We start from the raw sequence: 23,662 nt of genomic DNA, 5'->3' as shown, positions 1-23,662 counted from the left end.
GTCTTTTAATAGGAGCAGAACTATATCTTGCTAACAAATTAACTGAAAAGGCTATATCAGACCTTGTAGTATTTGCAATATACATTAGTACACCAATTGGATTAAAATATGGTACTTCAGAACCAATTCAATTCGGTATGTTTTGCATTTCAGCAAATAATCTTATTGCTTTTGAAAACTCTCCAAGAGTTTCAATGATTTTCAAACCATTAATTTATCCCTTATATGGTACTTCACGCATGCATAGATTTTGTCCTTAGAGACACAAAATAGGAGCACTTGCAGCTTAAATATGAGATATTTTCGACATTTAACTTGAATTATCTTTTGAATGGGGATCTGATGATAATTTCTAACATATTTCATAGCTGTATATAATCTCCCCCTTATGTTAGAAAAACTAACATACTTCCTCCTTCTTTTTTGAGGAATCCATCTTTGTGCATCATGATATATTCATTAATCGTATACCACACATTAACTATTAGATGGACAACGTGTGATTCCTGACTTATAACTAACTTTGAGGGAAAATTAATCATAATTTATTGGTTTGATGCATACAAGTACTTTTGTATATAATATTTCAAACCAACATATGAAACTTTTGTTCTCAATGGTTTAACTATTTATTGAAGACATTCGATGCTAAACCATGATCATCAAGATGAATTGTCTTAATTGCACAATCTAAAAGTTATGCTCTTAACTCAATTTTATTGAGCAAGCAATTTTATGAATGTCAAACTACATGTTGACAATAAATGCACATGTGATCATTTTATATTGATGCATCTTAATAGATCACATGACAGGTGAACGGGCTCATATTCACCTTTTATACTTTTCAGATTTAAGGAATTCAATCCCAACATTAGTTGGTCCAACCAACTTATCATGACAACAAGCGACATAAACAATTCTCAAAGAATTTTCTAGTTCTTCAATACATGTCTAATATTCAATATGCACATCTTCGAGATGTCACAATCGTTCATATCAATTTATGAACTTTTATTCTAGTAAACTCCAAGTTTACCATGATATGTACTTTTTTCTTCAGTAAATTTCAGATTTACTATTACATGTATAAATTTCAGATTTACTACTTTAAAAGTAGATATCAAAATAACTCTTATCAGTTATTCTGCCTTATTCGGAGGTGAGTTGTGATACCATCACAATCAAGTGCACGTTTGCATTAATAAGCTTCTCATTGCCCAGGAATGGAATATAATCATGCCTTAAGCGTATCAAATTATGCTAGCTACTACAAAAGCAAATAAAGGCATATATATGATTTATTGCTACCACATTCAATTCAAGGAATGGAGGATATTTAATGGGACATGTTTCACCAAATATCCATTATTTTGACTTAGTCATCATAATATCATCAATATGGTGCATTGAGATTCAAACTCAGTGTCTTATCCATATGAAGGCGTCTTAAGCATAAATCAATGAGACTTGAACCCAACATATTATCATTCCTTTTGATAATATTGTTCTTGAGGAATAAATTTAAAACATAAATGATTCCAAATCAATTTTTCCTCAAATTCAACAATAATTATGCCATTAGTAGCAAATACAAATAAATAAGAAGACTTGCTAACTGTAATTTTAAGTTTAGCATACAACGCACAGCCGTTATAATAATAATAGATGTTTATCAATCACTTTGTGATTATTTAGACATAAACAAATTTAATGATAATAGATATACTACGATACAAAAATAAAATCACAGCCCGATTACTTTAGATCCAATCAGCAAATATATGCAATTTATATATAAATAAATTAATATAAGATCCTTTACCATACTCTAGGAATACGGTTTGACAATCAAACATATATATTAGTGGCTTCACTAGTAATTCTTAAATTCAACATTAACATATAAGAACACAATACTAGTTATAGAAAATAATTATTCTTAAGATCTTTGCTGTAGAGCAATTTTGTTTATGACAACATAAATTCAAAAATTTAATTACAACTTTAAACATACCTACTTTCTCCTCGATGTTACGGAGAGACTAGCAACAATACTTAAAGTATCACCAAAATCTAAGAATTCATAACAATTATATATTTGGTGTAAATTGAATTTGACTATATTAGATTCAATACTTACTTTGAGATTATTTTGTCAATTATAATTTGATCTTGTTTGGTAATTTGATCTTGTTTGGTAGAGTCCCGCGCTGATAACGTGTTATAAAATATAAAAGTAAGAACAACAAAATATAAAGTAAGAATAATAATAAATAGAGAGAGAAGAGGAGAGATTTGTTTATTTCTCATGCGAGATCATCACATCATTGAGAATACAATGAATAAAACCCCTCTATTTATAGGAAAAAATACTCCTAGTTTCTGACTAAAAAACAGATACTTCAAATACTGATAGATATTAATTAGATCTTGATAGATCCTGATAGATCCCAATTAGATCTTGATAGATTTTATTAGATATTGATAGATATTCATTATAATGTAAATACATTTATAACAAAACTAACCTTATTAATTATACATAAATATGAGTTATATACTTTATGTAGTTCTTTAATAATAGAAATAATTTTAAAAAAAATATAATAAAATTCTATTAATTTAAATAATTAAATAAAAATAATTATTTTTAAAAAGAAAGATGAGCTAACCTGAAACGAAGGAAGTATTATTATCATCATATTGTCGCTACGGTTCACTTGATTCGAGAGGGCATAGCTACCGAATAGTCTTTCGGCCTTTTCTTAAGGTATATAAATAAAATTTCGCACTATGCCCTTTTCGACTTTACTCGTGGAACTATATCAAATACATTACGATTGACAAATAGTTTTTTATATATTTTTTCTAGAACCAAACAACGGGCAAGTTGGATGAGCATTCCAACCCCACTAATTGCCCAACCTTTTTGACTTTCTCAAATTAAGAAATATTCCCCCGTTTCACTTAATTTTTAAATTTTGACATATATATTAACAAAAAAAACATAAATACATAAATTTATCATATTTTTTTATGTTTATCCTCTTTAAAAAGCAAAGATACATGACACATAACTCTCAATACATATTTAATGAAAAGTAAATTTAAAAAAAAAAAATTTAATATTTACCTTGAATTATGAATCATTCACTTATTTTGAAATACTAAAATTGCTTCAACAATTCACTAATTATGAAACGGAGAGAATATATTATTATTCCCTTCATATGAAACAGGTCATATCTAATCTCAACAATTAAATTATATGAAATCACAATAAAAAATAAAGAATATTTTTCTCTTTTCAAAGTAAAAGTAAAAGCATAATAGTCAAAACTTAGAAATTCTGTAACCCTTCTCCATTGTTGTATTAAATAGTAAAAATAGTCAAAATTTTCCCCAAATTTACATACACAATCCCGCCAACACCTACCAAACTATTGACCTTTTCTACTCTTTAAAGTCTTCTGTAATGTCTAATTCCACCCCTCAACTATCTCAAAACTACATAAAAGTCCCTACATTTCTAACCCTAATCTTTTTCACTTTTGTCCCATTGACTCAAACACCATCATTCTCTGGCCAGAACTTCCATCTCTGGATCCAATGGCAGCACCAGAAAATGCAGTTTGAATGTTATGATGATGTTCATGATCATTTTCATAAGTTACAATCAGCATTCTTGGATCATCAGTTGCCCTCTCAACGTGCTTTCTAGCCGGGCATCCTTTCAAGCTGCTGCATCTGTAGTAACCCCTGATGTATCGAAAAATAACGAAGTTAGTTTTTTCTTTAAATTCTCGATTTTCTATCAGATCTGATCTGTTCATTTCTATATATAAAAAAAAAATGAACGGTGATGATTGGTGGTGTTTGGTGATTACCTTGGGTATGGTGAACCTTTGATCGGCTTTTGACCGTACTTCCTCCATGTGAATTCATCTGCCGGTATATCAGAAGTCTTTGAGCTTATCGCCGGTACTCTGATCACTTTCTTCACCTTTGGTTTGCTGTTAGAAATGAAAAATTGATTAATAATCGCAACAAATGCTTAATCATTCGATAATCGGAGTCATTCTTCCTTAATAATCATTATAAATCGAATTCAATAGAATTTGGTCAAATAAACATCATTTATATATTGTTTAGGTCAACTAGAAAGTTCAAAAATTGCTAAAAATGAATGTGAAATTTAATTGCAAAAAATGCTTTTGTACTCAAGATTATAGAAATTTAATCATTTCACAACCAAAGTCCTTCTTTAATAAATAATTACTATAAATCGAACTCAATAAAATTCAATCAATTCTACTTTCTATCACCGTCTCAACAAATTTTTTGGTTAAAGGAACATATATAACTTATTTAGGTCAATTAGAAGGCGCAAAAATGACTAGAAGCGAATGTGAAAAAACATGAATTCGATTAATTCTATTTTTTTAAACGATTTTTTGGTCAAAGGAACATCTATATCTTATTTAGGTCGATTAAAAGGTGAAAAACAGCTAGAAATGAATGCAGAAAATATGGGGGAAAAAACATCTCGAAATATACCTCTTTTTGCAGGGGCACTTGCCGGCGCTAGAAGTTCTGCCGGAAAACTCATCAGACACATCATGATCGCGACACCTTTTTCCTGCAATCGGAGGCTTCCCGGAGAAAGCAGCCGGCGCCGTCACCGGCGGGCGCGGAGGCAAATCCATTGACGGGAATACCCTCCCATTCGATACACTTCCCTCAGCAGTAATCGTCGACACAAACGACGACGACGACGAATTCGTCGAATTTGCCATCGCCACATCCTTCGAAACAACACCAACACCAGCAGCAGGAGAAGGGGCAGCAGGAACAGCAACCTTACGCTTGGTAAAGTCAAAAGTCAACGCTGGCGTTGACCTAAACATTTTCTCTTTCTCCTTTTCCTTCTCCACGGGAGCAGCAACCATCGGTGGAGCAACTACAGGCGAAGAAACCACCGGTGGAGCAACCTTAACCGGCTGAACCGGACCACCACGTCTGACCCGGGCATGACCGGTAGGCCGGTTCAGCATAGAGATAACATTCCGAAAATTCGAAACAGTATACTCAGTTATCTCTCTACAATCCGGTTTAGCTGTAGGGTTCGATGAAACAAATTGGATTAAATGGTCCATAGATTTTAAACCAGCTGAAGCAGTTTGTTCTATCGCAAACAAATCTAAAGCCATTTTTCTTTTTTGTGAGGAAGAAAGAAGAAGAAGAATAGTGGTTTATATAGGGGAGAAAATGGGTGACCGGTTAACCGGATAGAGTCAAATCTTTTTGATCCAACGGCTGAGATTTGTTTAGAAAATATTTGGTGCACCCTCTTTTTTAAAAACGAATAAACCTAATTTAACTTGACACGAAATTTAAGAAAATAAAAAAAAAATTTAAATTTATTGTGTTAAATTAAAAATATGTCAAATATATCAAAATGCTATTCAATCTTGTGATCTTAAACATGTCACGTGAAAAATTAAAATTAAAAAATTATTAAAAAGAAAAAAAAGTTATTTAAAAAGAAAAGTAGATTATTTTTTTTAAAGAGAGGAATTATTTTATTTATGAAAAAAGACAAAATAGTAGCATGCTATAGTAGTTGACACTTGACAGCTTCTACTTGCTTTATTCGAAGTGGGAAAATGGTGGGACCCCTTTTTTTGTTTGCAGATATAGAAAAAAATTTAATAATGAAAATTAACTGACCAAAAATAAATTATTCCCCCAGTTAATTTGTTTGAACTATTTTAATTTGTTATAAAATTTTAGACAGTAAATAAATTCCAAGTAGGAAATGGCAGGATACATTGCAGATATAGAAAAAATTTTAGTATTTGAAAAATAACTAGCCAAAAATTAATTATTTCCTCCGAATTAATTTGTTTGACCAACTTTAGATTGATATAAAAAAAAAAATTAAAAAAAATTAACCTTGTGATTTAAATATGTGACATGAAAAGTTGAAACTATAAAGTTATTAAAAAAAAAAATATATGATTCTTTTTTAAAAAAATAAAAAATAATAGGTCAAACAAATTAATACTGAAGGAGTATTTAGTTATTGTTGCTGTATTTGTATTTTTTTCAGAATGTTATGTATTTGTCCTATATTTTACTCCATATTAAGAAAAACATTTAATATAGTCAAACTTGTATAGTAACTTGTTATAATTATATTTCATTATAATAGTTTAATTTTTTTTAAAAAATCATTTTTTCAGGATGTTTACTTCTTTATAACAACATTCTATCTATAACAATAATGACATCTACTATAGTATTACAGTCTTTATAATTTCCTCCTCTATAACAATTATAATCAATTATTTTGTAAGAAATATATCATATGTAAAATAAAATATTAAAATATTTATGATAATCATTGTCAATATCGTGCACATAGTAAATTTTAAGTAAAAAATATTTTAATGAAAAAAATTATATCTTTATGATGTCCATCAATTATGATCATAACTTCACGAGTAAAAAGATTATTGATGTTTGTCTTTTGTATATTCATATTTTTTTTATTTACATAATTTTGTGTATAACGATTAAATGTGATCTAAACGTCAAATATCACTTTACATGTGTAACATCACCTTGCTATAACTGCATAAAACCTTTGGACAAACATTGTCGCTAAAAAAAAATTATATGTTCCTGACTTCTTTATTTTTTCGCTTTTTTTTCAAATTGATTTGATCTTTTTTTTAAGGTTTAGGAGATTTAAGGTGGGTAAGAAAGGGACAAATAGTAGGTTGAGTTGTATTTATGTGTGAGTTAGCTACTTAGAGCACCAAATACAAATGAAGATTATGGTAATTTTGTTGGAATTTATGGGTGGTAATGTGAACTCAGAGATTTTTTTTTTCTAGAATTAATTAGGTTTATTCCTTAAATATTAATATTAATTAACGTGTATATTTTGAATTAACTAGGTTCATTCTCTGAAAATTAATGTTAGTCAAAGTTTATTTTCTCAAATTAATTAGGTTTATTTCTTAAAAACAAATACTATTAGTTAAGATTTATCTTTTTAAACTAATCAGATTCATTTTCTGAAAATTAATGTTAGCCAAGGTTCATTTTCTCAAATTCATTCCTTAAAATTAATATTAGTCAAAGTTCATTTTTCCAAATTAACTGGGTTCATAATTTAGGGTGTGTCGAATCGGTTTTATATATTATCGGTTCGGTTTATCGATTTTCAATTTTTAAATATACTAAACCAATAACCAAATCAATAAGATCTTTTTTATCAGTTTCTAGTCCTAAACGGTTCGATTTTGGCTTAACCGATAAGAAAATACTTATAAAATAGAATTACTAGTAACTAACATGAAAAAAATCGAATCTTAGTTGCAATCAAAAATCCTACATGATGTGTTTTAATTTACAAGAATCGTCAAGTTTTGATTAAATGTTGTTAGGAGAAATTAAGAGTCTGTATTATAGAAATAATAAGTTTGTTAATTTGTAGAAATTAAAGAGAAATATATATATATATATATATATATATATATATATACTGGGTTATCGGTTTAACCAATAACTCAATAAGAAAAAAATCGAACAGAACTAATAACCCAATAATTATTTTTTTATAAAACCATTAAAAAAGGGGACAATTTCAGAAATAGCAACTATGGAGTCTTAATTGGAATTTTTATAGCAACAGTTTCATAATTATGAAAAATAGCAAATTGTATTTTATATTTAAGTAAACTGTTGCTATATAAATACATATACAACAAGATTTACTGCCCTTGTTTTACACAAATTAGTTGAGTTAAATAAGGAATAATTATCCCATCTAATTATATTCTCATAAATTACTCTTATTTAAATTAGTAGATTCTTTTCCAAATCAAACTCAAATATGAAGATTATTATTTCTATGATCTTCAAAATTTCAAATTATTATTCTCTTATATCTCTAATTATTTTTTCTCGTTAGTTTTTTCATTTTTTTTCTTTTTTTATTTTAATTTCTTTTTCTTTTTCATTTTTTTTCTTTCCACTTTATTTTCTCTCTTCTACTTCTCTTCTTTTTTTTTCCTTTTTCATTTTTTTTTTCTTTTTTCGCTTTTTTTTCCTTTTCCCATATTTTTTTTGTTTTCTTCTTTTTAAAAAAAATAAATTCCGCTTTTATTTTTACACTTCTATTTCTCTTTCTTTCTTTTTTTTTTCCTTTTTCACTTCTTTTTTTTCAAATTTTTATTTTTCATTTTTGTTTTTCTTCTTCTTTTTTACTTTTCTATCTCTATCTTTTATTTTTAAAAGACAAATATCTATATCATATAAACATATTCTAAAAATATACAAAATAAATAGACATACAGATCTGCATATGTATTTACGATAAAAAACATACATATATATCTGCATATGTATTTACAAAAATACATATCTGACTCACATGTATATATAAATATATAAGACACAATATCTCTATAACAAAAATGACAATTTATACATATGCATATAGGTAATAAAAAAATACATTATACATATCTTAAACAGTAAAAGAAAATAAATAAGTACGTATGTTACCCTCTAAAATGACATAGTATGTACAGTTCAAAAATAAATTCAACACTGTATAAAATACATATAGCTCTGCATATGTATTTACAAAATACATACCTATTCCATATGTATATTCTTATTTTATGTGAGTCACCTTTATATTTCGCAAATACATATAAAGATATATAGTATAGCTATATTTGTTACTGTTTAATATGAATATGATATGTATTTTGTAAATACATATGTATGTTTTATACTGTAAATACATATCCAGATCTGTATGTCAATGTATTTTGTATATTTTTTTGAATATGTGTATGTGATATACATATTTGTCTTTTTAAAATAAAAGTTAGAGATAGAAGACTAAAAAATCAAAAAAAAATAAAAAGAAAAAAAGAAAAAAACTAAAAAAAGAGCAGTGAAAAAGAAAAAAAAAGGAAGAAAGAGAAATAGAAGTGTAAAAAAAAAGAAAAAAAAAAGAAACAAAACAAAATAGAGAAAAGAAGAAGAAAACGAAAATAGAAAAAGAAAAAAAAGAAATGAGAAAGGAAAAAAACGAAAAAGAAAAAAAAGAGAAATAGAAGAGAGAAAATAAAGTGAAAGAAAAAAAATGAAAAAGAAAAAGAAATCAAAATAAAAAAATAAAATGATAAAAAATAAGATGACAAAAAAAAAGGATAATATCCACATTATCCCTAGACCTTTTTTTTCGTATTTTAATGGCATATATCTTTCTACTTGGACACATGTAACTATTAGGTTGACGCGTGTATTACATGCGCCAATACACATGTAAAAATGAGATTGGCGGGTATATTGCACCGCCAGCTGTCGAAACTGGGTATAGAGTTTCAGGGGGAATTAAATTCACTTTAAGAAGTTTAGGGGGGTAATAGGACCCCCGCAAAGTTTCGTATGCTCAACTGAAAATCTGATCAAAGTTCAGGTATTTTGTGAGTATTATACCCAAAAAAAAAAAACTAACGAGAAAAAAAGGGGTAGATATATAAGAGAGAGAAAGACAGTAATGATGTTTTATTTTGAAATCTCGAAGATCATGAAAAGGAAAAAAAATGAAAAAAAAAAACAAAAAAAAGAGAAATAAAAGAGAGAAAATAAAGTGAAAATAAAAAAATAAAAATGAAATAAAATAAAATATATAAAATAAAATAAAATGATAAAAAAATAAGATGAAAAAAAAGGGTAAAAGATATGACTATATTTGGGGGAGGTGAAATAGTGGAGTGAATAAAAGATCGATTTATCGATCGGTTCGATTTTTGCACACACTAGTTCATATCTAGTTCATATCTTAAAAATTAATGTTAGTCAAGATTCATTTTCTCAAATTAATTAGGTTCACACCTTGAAAATTATTATTAATCAAGGTTCACTCCATCCAAATTACTCTTTCTATCTCAATTTATGTGATATTTTTTATTTTTCAAGCGTTAAACAGTTTAAATTTGATCGTAAATTTGATCACAAAATCTTCAGAATTTGATAGTTAAACAGTTTAAATTTGACCGTAAATTTGATCACAAAATCTTCAGAAAAAAATTATATATTTGAAAATTAAGTAAAAAGTAATATAAGCCACAATAATTGATAATTCAAAATATTTAAAAGACATATAAAAAATTATAATAAAATATAGATTTATTTAAATCTCAAAATTCGAAATGTGTCATATAAATTGAGATGAGGAGAGTAATTAGGTTCATTCCTCAAAAACTAATGTTAGTCATGATTAATTTCCTGGTACTAATTAGGTTCGTTCCTGAAATTAGAGTAAATCAAATGATTCATTCTCCTGAAATAAAAGACACTTACTATGCAGACTCTGTCATCTACCTATATAAACAATTCTCTTATAAAATAGAGAAATGCATCTCTTCTTCTTCAAAGTATTTCTTCTCTTTTTCTCACTTAGCAACTATCTCAGTTTTGCTCCATCACAACATTTTCACTTCTGTAACTTATATCTTATGAACATGATATTATATTCCTTAGTTGGCCAACACTTTCTTAGACAACACAATGAGTCTAGTTACCACGTGCAGAACATATCTTTAAATTTTAGTAACACCTTTTCATTACACAAGATACTGGATGCGAGTTTCTAGTTCATCCACCCAGTACCACAATTGATGATATCTACATTAATCTTTTCATCCGTTAGGTAATTGATCCAAGATACTTCAAACTCTCTCTCTCCTGGGATTGTTTGTATATCAACACTTACTTTTACATTAGTCTCGTCTGTGCTACATCACTTAATTTGCACTCTAAATATAATGCCTTGATTTTACTCAGTCAAAATTTTCTAGACTCTAAGATCTGTCTCCACACCTCTAGCTTCGTGTTAACCCTTCCTTAAGTTCCTTCAATTTAAACTATGTCATCCTCTAATAACATACACATGATACCTCACCCTGAACGTGTCATGTCAATTCATCCAACAACAAAGTAAATAATACAGGCTGTGAGATGATCCTTGCTGCAAACCCCAACTCAACTGGGAGTACTCTAATCTGCCACCCAATTTTCTTATCCGAAACTTAACTCCATCATAGATGTCGTTGATTGCTTTAGTGTATACCACAAGTACACATTAGCCTCCAAGCATCTTCATAAAATATTTTTTAAGACTTTGTCGTATGTCTTTTGTAGGTTAATAAATACCATGAGTAAGTCTTTTTTCTCTCCTTGTACTGTGTCACTGGTCTTCTAACAAGGTAGATAAATTTCATAGTTGAGCATCCTGACATGAATTTAAACTGGTTCTCAAAATAGACATACCCCTTCTCTTGTTCACCTCCACTATTCTCTTTCAAATTTTCATAGTATGACTCACCAACTTATACCTCTATAGTTTTTGCATTTTTGTGCACCGATATTTTCGTACTCCTTCGTCATTCTATAGAAATTTTCACCTTATTAAAAATCATATTAAACAAGCTAGTTAACCACTTTGAATCTTGCATACCTATGCTTTTCACAGATTTCATCGGAGTTTTATTTGACTCTATCATCTTTTCTTGCACATCCTACAAATAACACTCCTAACCTCATCAACATTAAAGCTTTTACAATGCCTCAAATCACGACTTCTTCTAGAGTGCTTCAAATCTCCATGTACAATATCTATGTTTGCGTCTTCTTCAAGAGTTTTTGAAAGTATGGTTGCAATCTCCGTCTAATAAGTGTCTATGCCTTCTTCATTTGTACTTTGCCATCCTCTTTCTTGGTTCATTTTACTTGGTCCAGGTTTTGATTCTATCTCTCTCTCTCGCCTTGACTAGCTTGTCCAACTTCTTATCTCTTCATCGTGATCCTCAAGTTCGTTTTAAAAGTTATTATTTTCATCGTCACAACCACTAGATTCACCCCCTTCTCCGCCATCTTATACCTTTTTTAATTCATCTACTTGGTTCAAAAATTACAATTCTTTGTAAATCACTTCTTGTCTCAATTATAAGAGGATATAAACTCTTCATGGTTACACACTTTTGACTTGAATTTAGCATTTCTTAATTATAAGTTCTTCGTTTATTGAAGAAAAATATCACAACATCAATATTGAATTGGAATTAAAAATAATAAGAGAATACTCATAGATACTGCATAGTGATAAGTCGCCGTCGGTGATTTGATCCGACTTCAGTTCAAATTATCAAGTCAATCACTTTTCAAGGTTCTACAACTCTTTCAAATACGTGCATGAAAGTTTAAAATTGTACAAAATAATTGCTCAAAATTTACAAAGAATAGAATAATGACTCTTTAAAACAATGAGAGCTGAAAAAAAACTTATGAAAGAGCATTTTTTTTTTATTTCTGAATGTTGAGTTCACAAATAATGCTCCTTAAATAGGTAAAATATTTACGTTTTCATCCATAAAAAGAAGGAAATGATATGAATAGAGTTAATGTGCATAATGTAACATTACTCTTGAATTAGTGACAAAATTATAAAAATAATGACAAAATTATAAAAATATATAACTTTCAAGACTTTTGAAAATTTAATGTCTTCTTATTCACAAAGTTACAATTAAGAAATTGTCATTTGAATAAATGTGTAACATTTATGAATAAATAATTCTCCCATATTATGTGCACTTATGACTTCCGATATTTACATAAATTTATTATGGTGAGTTACAAGATATTTTTGTTCTTTGCATTAATTAAATAGGAGCAATTTTCAATCCCCCACTAATGTAAAGATAAAAATGAAAACAATTGCCAGGCAGCAATAAATATCCACAAAGTGAAGCACTCTTAAATTAAATAGAAAAAAGTTGAGACCCCCTAAAACATATCATATTCTTGATTTTATACAAACTTTGTAATACTAACAAAGTACTTTTATGGTCATGCAAATACACCTTAGGTCTCATAGTGCACTAAAAAGATGAATCAAGTCCTTCATAAAAAATGATCATATCTTTACATTCATATGGTTGATTCCAATAAGTTTATTTCATAGATCATACTAACTCAATGGAATCATTAAGAGCAAAAATAAGTTCAACCTTATAAACATTGTGTTACACCATAGGAATAGAAATGCAGTGTATACTAAGAGATTATATGACTTTGTTCGATAAAAACTGGATATCCTCCATACTACCTCAGTTCATGAGTTTTAACTTCATTTTCGTTGACATTTCAAGAATATTTTTCTTGTCAAATTCTTAGTTAAAAAATTGTTATTTTTTTGGACTTTATATATTTTAAGAAAATAATACCATGTTTCAACAACTGTTTAACTATATCATATCTGATGTGAATATGTCGTTTTATTCATTGTACACATTGTTCTTAGCAATTTCAATTTCTGCATGTGATTCACACTATAAAAAAAATTAATGAAAGGTGTCTTCCCCACAATGATACATTTGTCAAAAAAAAAATCTTAGTAACTCAACTTATTATTTCAAAACTTCGAGAACAATAAATTCAAATTTCATGGTAAAGTATGTTATACAAATCTTTTTGAAAGATTTTCGTGAAATAACATATGCACTCAAATTAAATACATAATCACTGATGGAGCTAACTTCATCATTGTCAGAACTCAATTTGCATTTAAAACATCTTCTAAAATAGCAAGAAATTTATTAAAATACAAACACCAATTCATAATAGTTCTCAAATAGCTTAGCAAGTGATGACGAGTATTTCAATATTTACCATTGAAATTATGAGTATATCTACTCAATCTGCTAGCAACAAAAATTATATCAGGTCGAATATATTTCATGAGAAACATAACATTCTGAATAGTTTTTACATATTCAATTTGAGAAACACTAAAATCTTTATTCTTTTTCAAATGTATATTAGAATTATAAGAATTTCTTAGTAGAACTATAACAAAGCAATCAAACTTTTTCAACAACTTTTCATAACAATGAGACTGACATAAAAAAAAAAAATCATTAGCAATTCTTTTGATTTTAATCCCTAAATCACATTTGCTTCTCCAAAATGTTTTATTTAAAGTTAAAAGAATTTTTTTTTTAATTTCATTAACAACATTCATATTAATGTCAAATACTACCATGTCATCCACATACAAACATATGATCATAAAATCTGATTCTATCATTTTGAAATAAACACATATATCAGATGAATTATTAACAAATTCATTATCTATTAATATGAAGTTAAACTTTTGATACCACTACTTAGGTTTTTGTTTTAGTCTAGGCAGGAACTTCCTCAATTTAAATATTTTATCTTCTTATTTCGAGACGACAAAGCTTTCAGATTAGGTCAGATAAATCTCTTTCTCTAAATCATCATTTAAGAATATCATTTTCACACTCCTTTGATATTCCACTAAACTATGAATAGAATCTAAAGTAATAAGTCCTAATAATTATTGTCATGGAAGAAAATAAGTATCAAAATAATTAACACTTTTGTTTTGGTTAAAATTCATAATCACAAGTATAATCTTATATTTATTAATTGTACCATCATGTCTTAGTTTTCTCTTAAATATCTATTTGTTATTTATAGATTGTCAGTCTTTGAAAAAACCATGCAAGTCACAAGTATGATTAGAAATTACAGAATCTAAGTCATTTTTTAATGCCTCTTTTCAAAACATTACATCTATTAAACTTAATGCTTCGCTAAATCTTAGGATTTTCTTCTATTAAGTAGATGGATATTAATTCCCCATTTAAAACATCAATATTAGAATTTTCAGTCAAAAAGATTGTGATAAAATCAGAATCAAAACTAGTCTCAATCTACGTACTTTACTCTTTCTAAGTTTATTTCCATGCTTATTCAAAATAAAATCAGAAGAAGACTCAATATAAGGTTAATAGACACAGATATAGAAGCATTATTTTGAACAACACTAGACACACAATTTTTCAAAAGACAAATATTCTCAAAAAATTTGTATCTCTAGATTTACAAATAGAATGATCATTTAAAAATATAAGTTTATATGAAACGCTATTTTAAGCATGATCAATAAAGACAACAACAATAATATTATAACTAACATTTACACATTTAAATCAAGTAGATCAACTTTAGTCAAACACCTTCATACTTTTAGACATTTTAAGTTAGAAAAAATCATTTTCACAATTCATATAATGTCTTGTCCGACTTCTTATGAGAAACTCCATTAAAAACATAGCATATACATAAGATAACTTTCCCTACATATTATCAGATAAGTTCAAGCTTAAAAAAGTTAAATTTATTATTTTCTTAAAGGTTCGATTTTTTTTTTTTGTTGCACCATTTTATTGTGGAGTATAGTAAACAGAATAATATCATTTTCTAACAAAAATTCTTTTAAGTTTTATTATTATATTCACCATTTCTAATAGTGCTAAATCTCTTAGTTTGTTTGTTTAATTAGTTTTACCTATTTCTGCTTCAAATTCAAAAAATATGCTTGCGGCCTCATTTTTAGACTTACGAAGATATACCTTAGTGTATCTATAAAAGTCATCAATAAAAGTAGTGTAATACTTTTTTACATCATTGTGAATAATATTTTTGGAATTTGCTAAATTTGAATATACTAGTTTAAGTAATTCGGTATTTCTACTAGGAATAGATATGAAAAATTTCTTGACAAACTTTGCTTCCACATGCACAAGACATTTAAAAAATCCATCATTTTTTATTATAATTTTTTTTTCTATTTTTTGAATATTTCAATAGAAGCAGTATTAACTTGAACTAGTTTACCATGCAACTAATTACTAAACTCAATAATATAAGTAGCATTCGAAATACTTGCATAATAGATCTCTTGAACAATGTTCAGTACATAATAATTCTCATCGAGGTATTTCTTCGTACAAAAATCTCTTCTACGAAAAATAATTATTTTATCAACTTCAAAAATATACTTAAGGTTGCTTTATTTAAAAGTGCTTCAGAAATTAAGTATCTATAGAGGAAAGAAATATATAAAATATTATTCAAAGGATAAAGTGTTTTAGAAGTTAATTTAAGGAATATTTTTCATTCATCCATAACTCCAAAAATAGTTCTGTGACCACATTTTTCTTAGATAAAATAGGTTTTCTTTAATTTATTTTTTTTTAATTTAACTCTCTTACTTATTGAAGTATTTTTTTCTTCTTCATTTGTTCCTTTTTCAAGACTTCTTTTGTTTGTCTTTGAACATGTCTTAGAAGATTGTACAAGGTTATATTTAAAAGGATTAAGAGAAAGAATTTTTATTTTGTCTTTGAGATGGTTTGTCTCCTCAATTCTCGTGTGACTGATAAGTTTTTAGAGAGTTAAAATTTTCTTTTTATATTTTTCATTTATTTTGTAATCATTTTAAGATGGTTGAAAATTTTTAAGCAGAATATTGGCTTGAAAAATCTCACACAACTTCATCTCCTCATTAAGAACATCAATAGTCAAGTTCTGAAACTCATAAACCTGTTTCATGACTGGCTTATGTCAAACATCTGAAACTTAATCTACTGTCTAATAATATATATTTTTCTTTCATTTATCATCAGTGTCATGACCTAAAATAGGCACATCATGGTATTTGTGACACCCCCAAGACAAGTAAATCTAATCAACCCAAATAACAAAAATTAAAGCAAATCAAAAGCGAAAACAGAAGAATCTCAAATATATATATATATATATATGTATATATATATATAAACGCAAGTCTCAAAGATACATTCAGGTCTCATTGTCACTAATACAAGCCTCTAAGTACAGAATGTTATCAATAGCTAAATTATATTAAATGCAGATAAATATAAGATAAAAAAAAAAAGAGAGAAATCTGGATAATCTTGGAGTCCACCAACCACTACTAAAAAAAAATTAGAAAAATCGACCACAAAAATCGATCACATGTGATCGATTTTTCTGCATTTGCAATTGAAAAATCGACCAAAATGTGTGGTCGAAAAAAGCGTGGTAGCTTTTTAAAAATTGACCACGTATGATCGATCTTTTTAAAAAATATATTTATATTTAAAATTTAATATTATTTTTTAAAAAAATATAAATAAACATAATTTTTTAAATTAACCGATCACAAGTGGTTGTTTTTTTATTTAAATTAAATAATTAATTAATAAAAAAATTAACCACATGTGATCTATTTTATTTAAATTAATTAATTAATTAATTTATAAATAAATCGGTCACATGTGGTCGTTTTTATTTAAATTAATTAATTAATTTATTAAAAAAACACATGTGATCGATTTTATTTAAATTAATTAATTAATTTAAATTCAAAGCCGATCACTAGTGGTCATTTTTTTAAAAAAATTATCAGAAAAATCAATCACATGTGGTCTGTTTTATGAAAGTATTGTGATTGGTTTTTTGTTAAATTTTCCAGAAAATCAATCACATGTGGTTGGTTTTTCTGGAAATTTTGTAAAAAAAATATTGAATTTTTTTTAGAAAATCGACCACATGTGGTCGATTTTTCTGGTAATTTTATAAATAAAAAATAAAAAATAACAACATACTACATTCCATTATACAATACAACCCACCAATCATTTAATATACAATCAACCACCATAAGAATGCAAACATTAAAAATTAAATTATTTACAAAATTTGTGGAGATTCCAAATTCCACAAAAGACTAAAAAGCAAAACATTATACAATCATTTAAAAATTATTTAAAAAAAAAGTGGTCAATTATCCTAATTTTTTTTAGTAGTGAACATCACCTCAATTTTCATAACATCAATTTTGAAAGAAAATAATTCAAAAGCTGCTACTCTGATCTAATACCTACACTGGGGTGCAAAAAACAAGAAAAAGAAAATAAAAGTAAGGGTGAGTACAAAAAAATCACATGTACTCAGCAAGGATCATCGATAATTGACCCTAATCCAACGCAATAACGAGAACCACCCCAACTATCCAAGTTTTTGGAAAATTCTCCATCCAACAATTACATCATTGCAACCTATCAGGATAACCCTAACACAACATGCACAACACAAACCTATGCAGGGTAGCCACTTAGTCTAGATGAGTCAACGCTAGACATTTTATTATCAACAAATAAGAGAAGTCAATTATGAAAAAAACTCACTAATACGATATATCAGGCTTAATCAGTAATAATCAATCAATAATATGAGACAAAAAATAGGGGGAGCATGCATATGTAAGAGTTTATCTCATACACCCAAGTTTCTAAACAACTATCTCTCCGATCAAGTCACAACCATACTTCACATCTCATAATACCGTAACCTTCCAGTCAAAAATATAACGCTATAAGATAATATAATGAAGTGAAATAAATACTCAAACACAACATCACAAATAAGATTCTATATCGGTAATACAGTATAAAAGTAAAATACTAATACAATATCAAATCATACCAAGAAAAATAATGCAATACAATATAATGATGATGATGAATATTTGAAAATTATCGCATAACTTTTTGTATATATCTACCGAGCAGCGCTACCCCCAAAGTAAGACTTATGGGGGAGAGGGGGGAGGGGGGGGGGGGGGGGGGGGGGGGGGGGGGGTTCGCAATCCATTTACTTTCTATAATTTCCAATCCACCTCTTTGAATAGTGCTCACAAATCAAGGTTATCGATACGTCTCGCAAAACGTCTCAATCAATTCGACCAACACATCCCTCAGTCTAGAATTTTTAAAAGCGTCTCATTTTCTTTCAAAATTAGTATGTCTCAATGGTATCAATCTCATAAGACATGTATGAATGTTATGAAGATATAATTCTCATATTCAAAATTAGTATGAAGGTATGAATCAATTCAATATAAGTAAAAGTGAGATTAGAATCAACTCTGTATGACAATGTTTCGTGATGTAAGCCACGTAGGATATCATTGATATAAATAGTCATGCAAGATATTAATGATATCATTTAAAGTCCCTCATTCGAGTATTATTAAAATGATAAAGGCAATCTAATATACTAACACAATCTATGATAACAAATCAAGTCATTACTCGGCGAAACAACAGCAAAATATGGTAATTAAATATATAATCATAGACAAAAATATCAATTCAAGCTTCCATTCGTGCATCACCACAATATATATACTCTCAAAATTCAAAATAATATGCACATAATCCCCCACTCACGTACACGATGATAAATGATTCTCAGGTGAACAATAATATTCACATAAGTCCCTACACGGACAACACAAAATAAACAATAATCCCATAATAATATATCGCGAAACTGCCCAAACCTAACTTTTCATACCATAAGTCTAATCCACTATTATAAAATCATTTATACTCTTAAGTGTTTACTAAACCTCAACTAATAATTCATAACAAGGTAAAAATAACCTTACTATCCTCTAGGAAGTCACCAAGTCTGATACAAACTTATAATATAGATAATCCGTATCATTTATTCAAGAATACCAAGTTATACATTCGTAAGATATTCTAACGGAATTCACAAGTAGCAAGACTAACTAGAATAGATATTTATCTAAATACAATCTATCAAAAGGATGTAGTACCAGCGAAAATGCGTCGTTTCACCTAAGAGGGACCTCGAATCCTAAACGAATCACAAAATACAACAACAAACATACAACAGATAAACACTTTAAATAAAGTCAAGTACATCTCAACTTGCCATAAATAAAGATCCGCAAGTTCAAATACTATCCAAAACCTCAAACAGAAGCTTAATTTTCTCAAAGCAACACCAAACGCATCCACTCTAATCAAATATGAGATCCACAATTCGAAAGAAAACTAATGATATCTACATTGACGGTATTTAAGACGAGTTCTAAATGAATTTGAAAAATTAGATTCGAAAATGAAAGGGGTAAAATTAGAATTTTCTTTTAAAAATACACTTCTCAATATTATAGGAATCTACAATTGAAAACTCACACACAAAAACACAAGAAACAGACCTCATATCAAAGATTAACCTATGTACACTTTACCGAGTTAAAACCCCTACATACATATTTAAAATTAAGAATTTGAAGTTGCTTTGAAGATGTAATTAATGAAAAGTGATAGAATAAGGTTTAGAAACTTATTCATGGGAGAAATCTTGAAAATTTCCTTTGAAATTGTCCAAAATCGAGCTCTTAAAGGTAAAATATGGTGAAAATAGAGTTTTTGATTGAGAAGGAAATTTAAATCTTTCCAGATAAGTAATGACCTTCACGAACGCGAACCTCCTGTCCATGAATGCGAAGGTCAACCCGATCGAAACCCCATGATTGAAGATAAAATATCACAAATGTGATGAAGAAACAAACCTAGTCCACTAATTACTCGTCACGATCTCGATGAAGGAGAAACCTGCTCTTCGCGAATGCGACATGGTTTTCGTGAATGCAAAGGGAGGAAAATAATTTCTTTGCGAACGCACCAGAGGAGATTGTGAACATAAAGGAGGAAGGTTCATGCACCAGCAACAGCTGAAATCAACAAAAGCTAAGTTTTAAAATGTCTCCGAACAGATCTTCGAAATTCATTTGAAATCCAACAGAAACAAACCATGCATGCTACTAGGCTATTTTTGGTGTTTTGGACTCAATGACAACACCGTATTTTCAAAAGTGAATTCATTTTTAATAAATTAAACCTCGGATCCCCTTCTTAGCCATTTTAACTAGTTCTTAAATGGAGGATTGAAATATAAAATAAAGACTCGGAAGCCGAACTACCCATGCTACTAACCCAAAATCGATATTCTATATCTAATGATACTGTCAAAATTTTCATCTGAGGCTTAAAGCACTAAATGTTGACCAAGGTTAATTTAACTCCCTCTAAGGATAATCAAAACCATCAATTTATTTAGAACACTTTCGAATACACTGAGAATTGTGTTGTCCATCTACATAACTCATAAATGAGTTAATCAAAATATCATTCTTCTCACGAAGAGTTGCAGAATTTAATGGCCTGAACTTGACTTCGCCAAAAAGCCCCATCTTTATAAGCCCAGCTTGCGAGGCGTCTTTCTCGCAATAGGATTAAACAAAAATCAGTAGGAGGGTCATTACAATCGGTACTATATTTCTTTTTCAAACTACCAAATTTTCTTCATAAAATTTAAGTTACAAATAAATCAAAATTAGTCATATGGTTCAACAAAAGTTCTCTAACATTTTTATTATCTTTTTTCTGACTTCTTCTTAGAAGCATCACCTGTGCCGAAGCCAATGATAGTATTAAAACCATCAGTAGAAGATTCATTAAATAAAATATAATCAATTTCTAATTATTCAAAGAAAATTAAAAGTTTATGTGACCAATTTTTAAAATTACTTTCATTCAAAGGCTCAAACATTGACTTATTTGAAAATTTATTCAAGAAAAGAACCATTTATTACTATTGTATGTGAGTAAATCGCATTCATATTATTGAAAAAATACCACATATTAACACTTTCTTTGTTTCAAAAAGAATGACATGTTTTGACTTGACACGAAATTTAAGAAAATAAAAAAATATTTTTAAAACTTGTAGTCTAAAATTAAAGTTATCAAAATATCTTTTAATCTTGTAGTCTTAAACATATCACGTAAAAAACGGAAATTAAAGTATTGCAAAAAAAAAATTATTTTTTTTTAAATGAACTAAAAAAAAGTAAGTCATTCTTTTTTAAAAACAGAGAAAATATTAAACTAAAATTAAAAATAGTCAAAAATACGTGTAAATCACTACCTTGAAAGTGTTTTTAACCCAACTCTGATGAAATTATTAAGATCGGTCACCCCCCAATGTCCCACAACTCTTTCAAAACGTGTGCTCGTTGTTATGAATTTGAAGTTGCACAAAATAATTGTCTAGAAATACACAAAGAATAAGATAATGACTCTTTGAAATAATGAGAGAGGTGCAAAAGACCTAATGAAAGAACATATTTTGTTTCTGCATGTTTAGTTCACAAATGATGTTTCTTAAATAGGCTCATAATCTACATTTTCATCTATCAACAGGAGGAAAGAAGAAAAATAAAGTTAATATACATAATGTAACATTACTCTTGAATTAATACAAAAATTATGAAAACAAGTAATTCTTAGGACTTTTGAAAATCTAATGTCTTTTCATTCACAAAGTTACAATTATAAACTATCATTGAAATAAATATGTAACATTTATGAAGAAATAGCTCTCTCATTTTACATACACTAACGACTTACGATGTTTACATAGATTTAGTACGGAGAGTTACATGATATTTTTATCCTTTGTATTAATTTAAAAAAGAACAACCTTCATTAACTTGTTGATTTTTCTTAATTTACGAAAAGCATATGTGTTGTCTATTCTCTTTGGTGTTATGTTGGTAACAGAGAAATAGAAGAACCACTTTAAACTTTCAATTTAATATAGAAGTTCAACATAAAAATCAATCACTTATTTTATTTTATCTTTAAGAATAATTGTAGTTGAAAACTCTAAACATATCAATAGAATAAATATTTTATGAAGTAAGATTAAATTTTACTCTTTCCGTTCAACCTTACTTATCCAATACACTAGAATTCTAGTGATTCTGCGGGGAGGGATAATACCGTACAATATACTCCCATAAATATACACTTAGAACAGTTAACATTAAACTTGAATTAGGTCGCACCTTAAATTCATGATGTGCTACTATATTCCATTAATAATACCAATAAATCAATCCTTTCAAGAAAATCAACAACAATACAGGCCAAAGTCACCGACAGACACTCAAACTTGTTGCGAAAATTCACTTAGATCCCTCAACTAAGGCCTGTTCCTATCAGACCCCTAAACCCCCCGAATTTTGTTTCAATTGGACTTTTTTTTTTCTATCAGCAAAAAACTCAAAGTGTGTGTTGCACACATGCGATGACATGACAAAACGAGCTAATTGGAAGCTGACACGTGACATTGTGGGTCCAATAATTATTAAAAATTAATTATAATTAAAAAAAAGATATAAAAATGGCATTGAGGAAATTATTAAAAAATAATTCTAAAATTATTTTAAAAATAAAAATAAAAAAAATGATTATTTTAAAAAAATTATATATTTTTTTAAAAAATTAAATAAATTATTAATTTTTTTTAAAAAATAATTATAAATTTTTTTAAAAAATGAAAATAAAAAATGGCATTGAGGATATAAATTATGAAAAAATAATTATAAAACTATTTTAAAAATAAAAATAAAAAACTGATTATTTAAAAAAATATAATTTTTTTTAAAAAAATGAAATAAATTATTAAAAAATTATTTAAAAAATTAATTATTAAAAAAAATTATAAAAAATTTTAAAATGAAAATAAAAAATGGCATTGAGGATCCAAATTATGAAAAAATAAGTATAAAATTATTTGAAAAATAAAAAAAAATTATTATTTAAAAAAATTATAAATTTTTTTAAAAAATGAAATAACTTATTAAATTATTTTTTTAATAAAAATAATTATTAAAAAAATTATAATTTTTTTTAAAAAATGGCATTGAGGATATAAATTATGAAAAAATAATTTTAAAATTATTTAAAAAATAAAAATAAAAAAAAACTGATTATTAAAAAAATTATAAAAATTTTTA

General features: G+C 27.6%; 1 protein-coding gene across 1 annotated transcript; it reads right to left on the bottom strand.

Annotated features, from left to right (window-relative positions):
* Positions 1 to 3,346: 3,346 nt before the first annotated feature.
* Positions 3,347 to 5,242, bottom strand: LOC107854937 (probable WRKY transcription factor 17). Its single transcript, XM_016699929.2, has 3 exons — positions 4,561 to 5,242; positions 3,891 to 4,016; positions 3,347 to 3,762 (listed from the first exon to the last, which is right to left on the bottom strand). Exons 1-3 carry the CDS (start codon positions 5,211 to 5,213, stop codon positions 3,549 to 3,551), a joined length of 993 nt encoding a protein of 330 aa, XP_016555415.2. The 5' UTR covers positions 5,214 to 5,242; the 3' UTR covers positions 3,347 to 3,548.
* Between the last annotated feature and the right edge of the window lie 18,420 nt (positions 5,243 to 23,662).

This window comes from Capsicum annuum, chromosome 1 (assembly GCF_002878395.1).
Source record: "Capsicum annuum cultivar UCD-10X-F1 chromosome 1, UCD10Xv1.1, whole genome shotgun sequence".
Taxonomy (NCBI): Eukaryota; Viridiplantae; Streptophyta; class Magnoliopsida; order Solanales; family Solanaceae; genus Capsicum; species Capsicum annuum.
Note: the sequence above shows the minus strand (reverse complement) of the source record. Positions and strands in the feature narration are given on the sequence as shown.

What these genes read in the sequence shown, in the direction of transcription:
- LOC107854937 (XM_016699929.2), bottom strand. Translation starts at nt 5,213, where the DNA reads ATGGCTTTAGATTTGTTTGCGATAGAACAAACTGCTTCAGCTGGTTTA. An exon ending in AAGTGCCCCTGCAAAAAGAG is followed by an intron (nt 4,017 to 4,560) that starts GTATATTTCGAG and finishes CATTTCTAACAG; the next exon opens with CAAACCAAAGGTGAAGAAAG. An exon ending in AAAGGTTCACCATACCCAAG is followed by an intron (nt 3,763 to 3,890) that starts GTAATCACCAAA and finishes TCGATACATCAG; the next exon opens with GGGTTACTACAGATGCAGCA.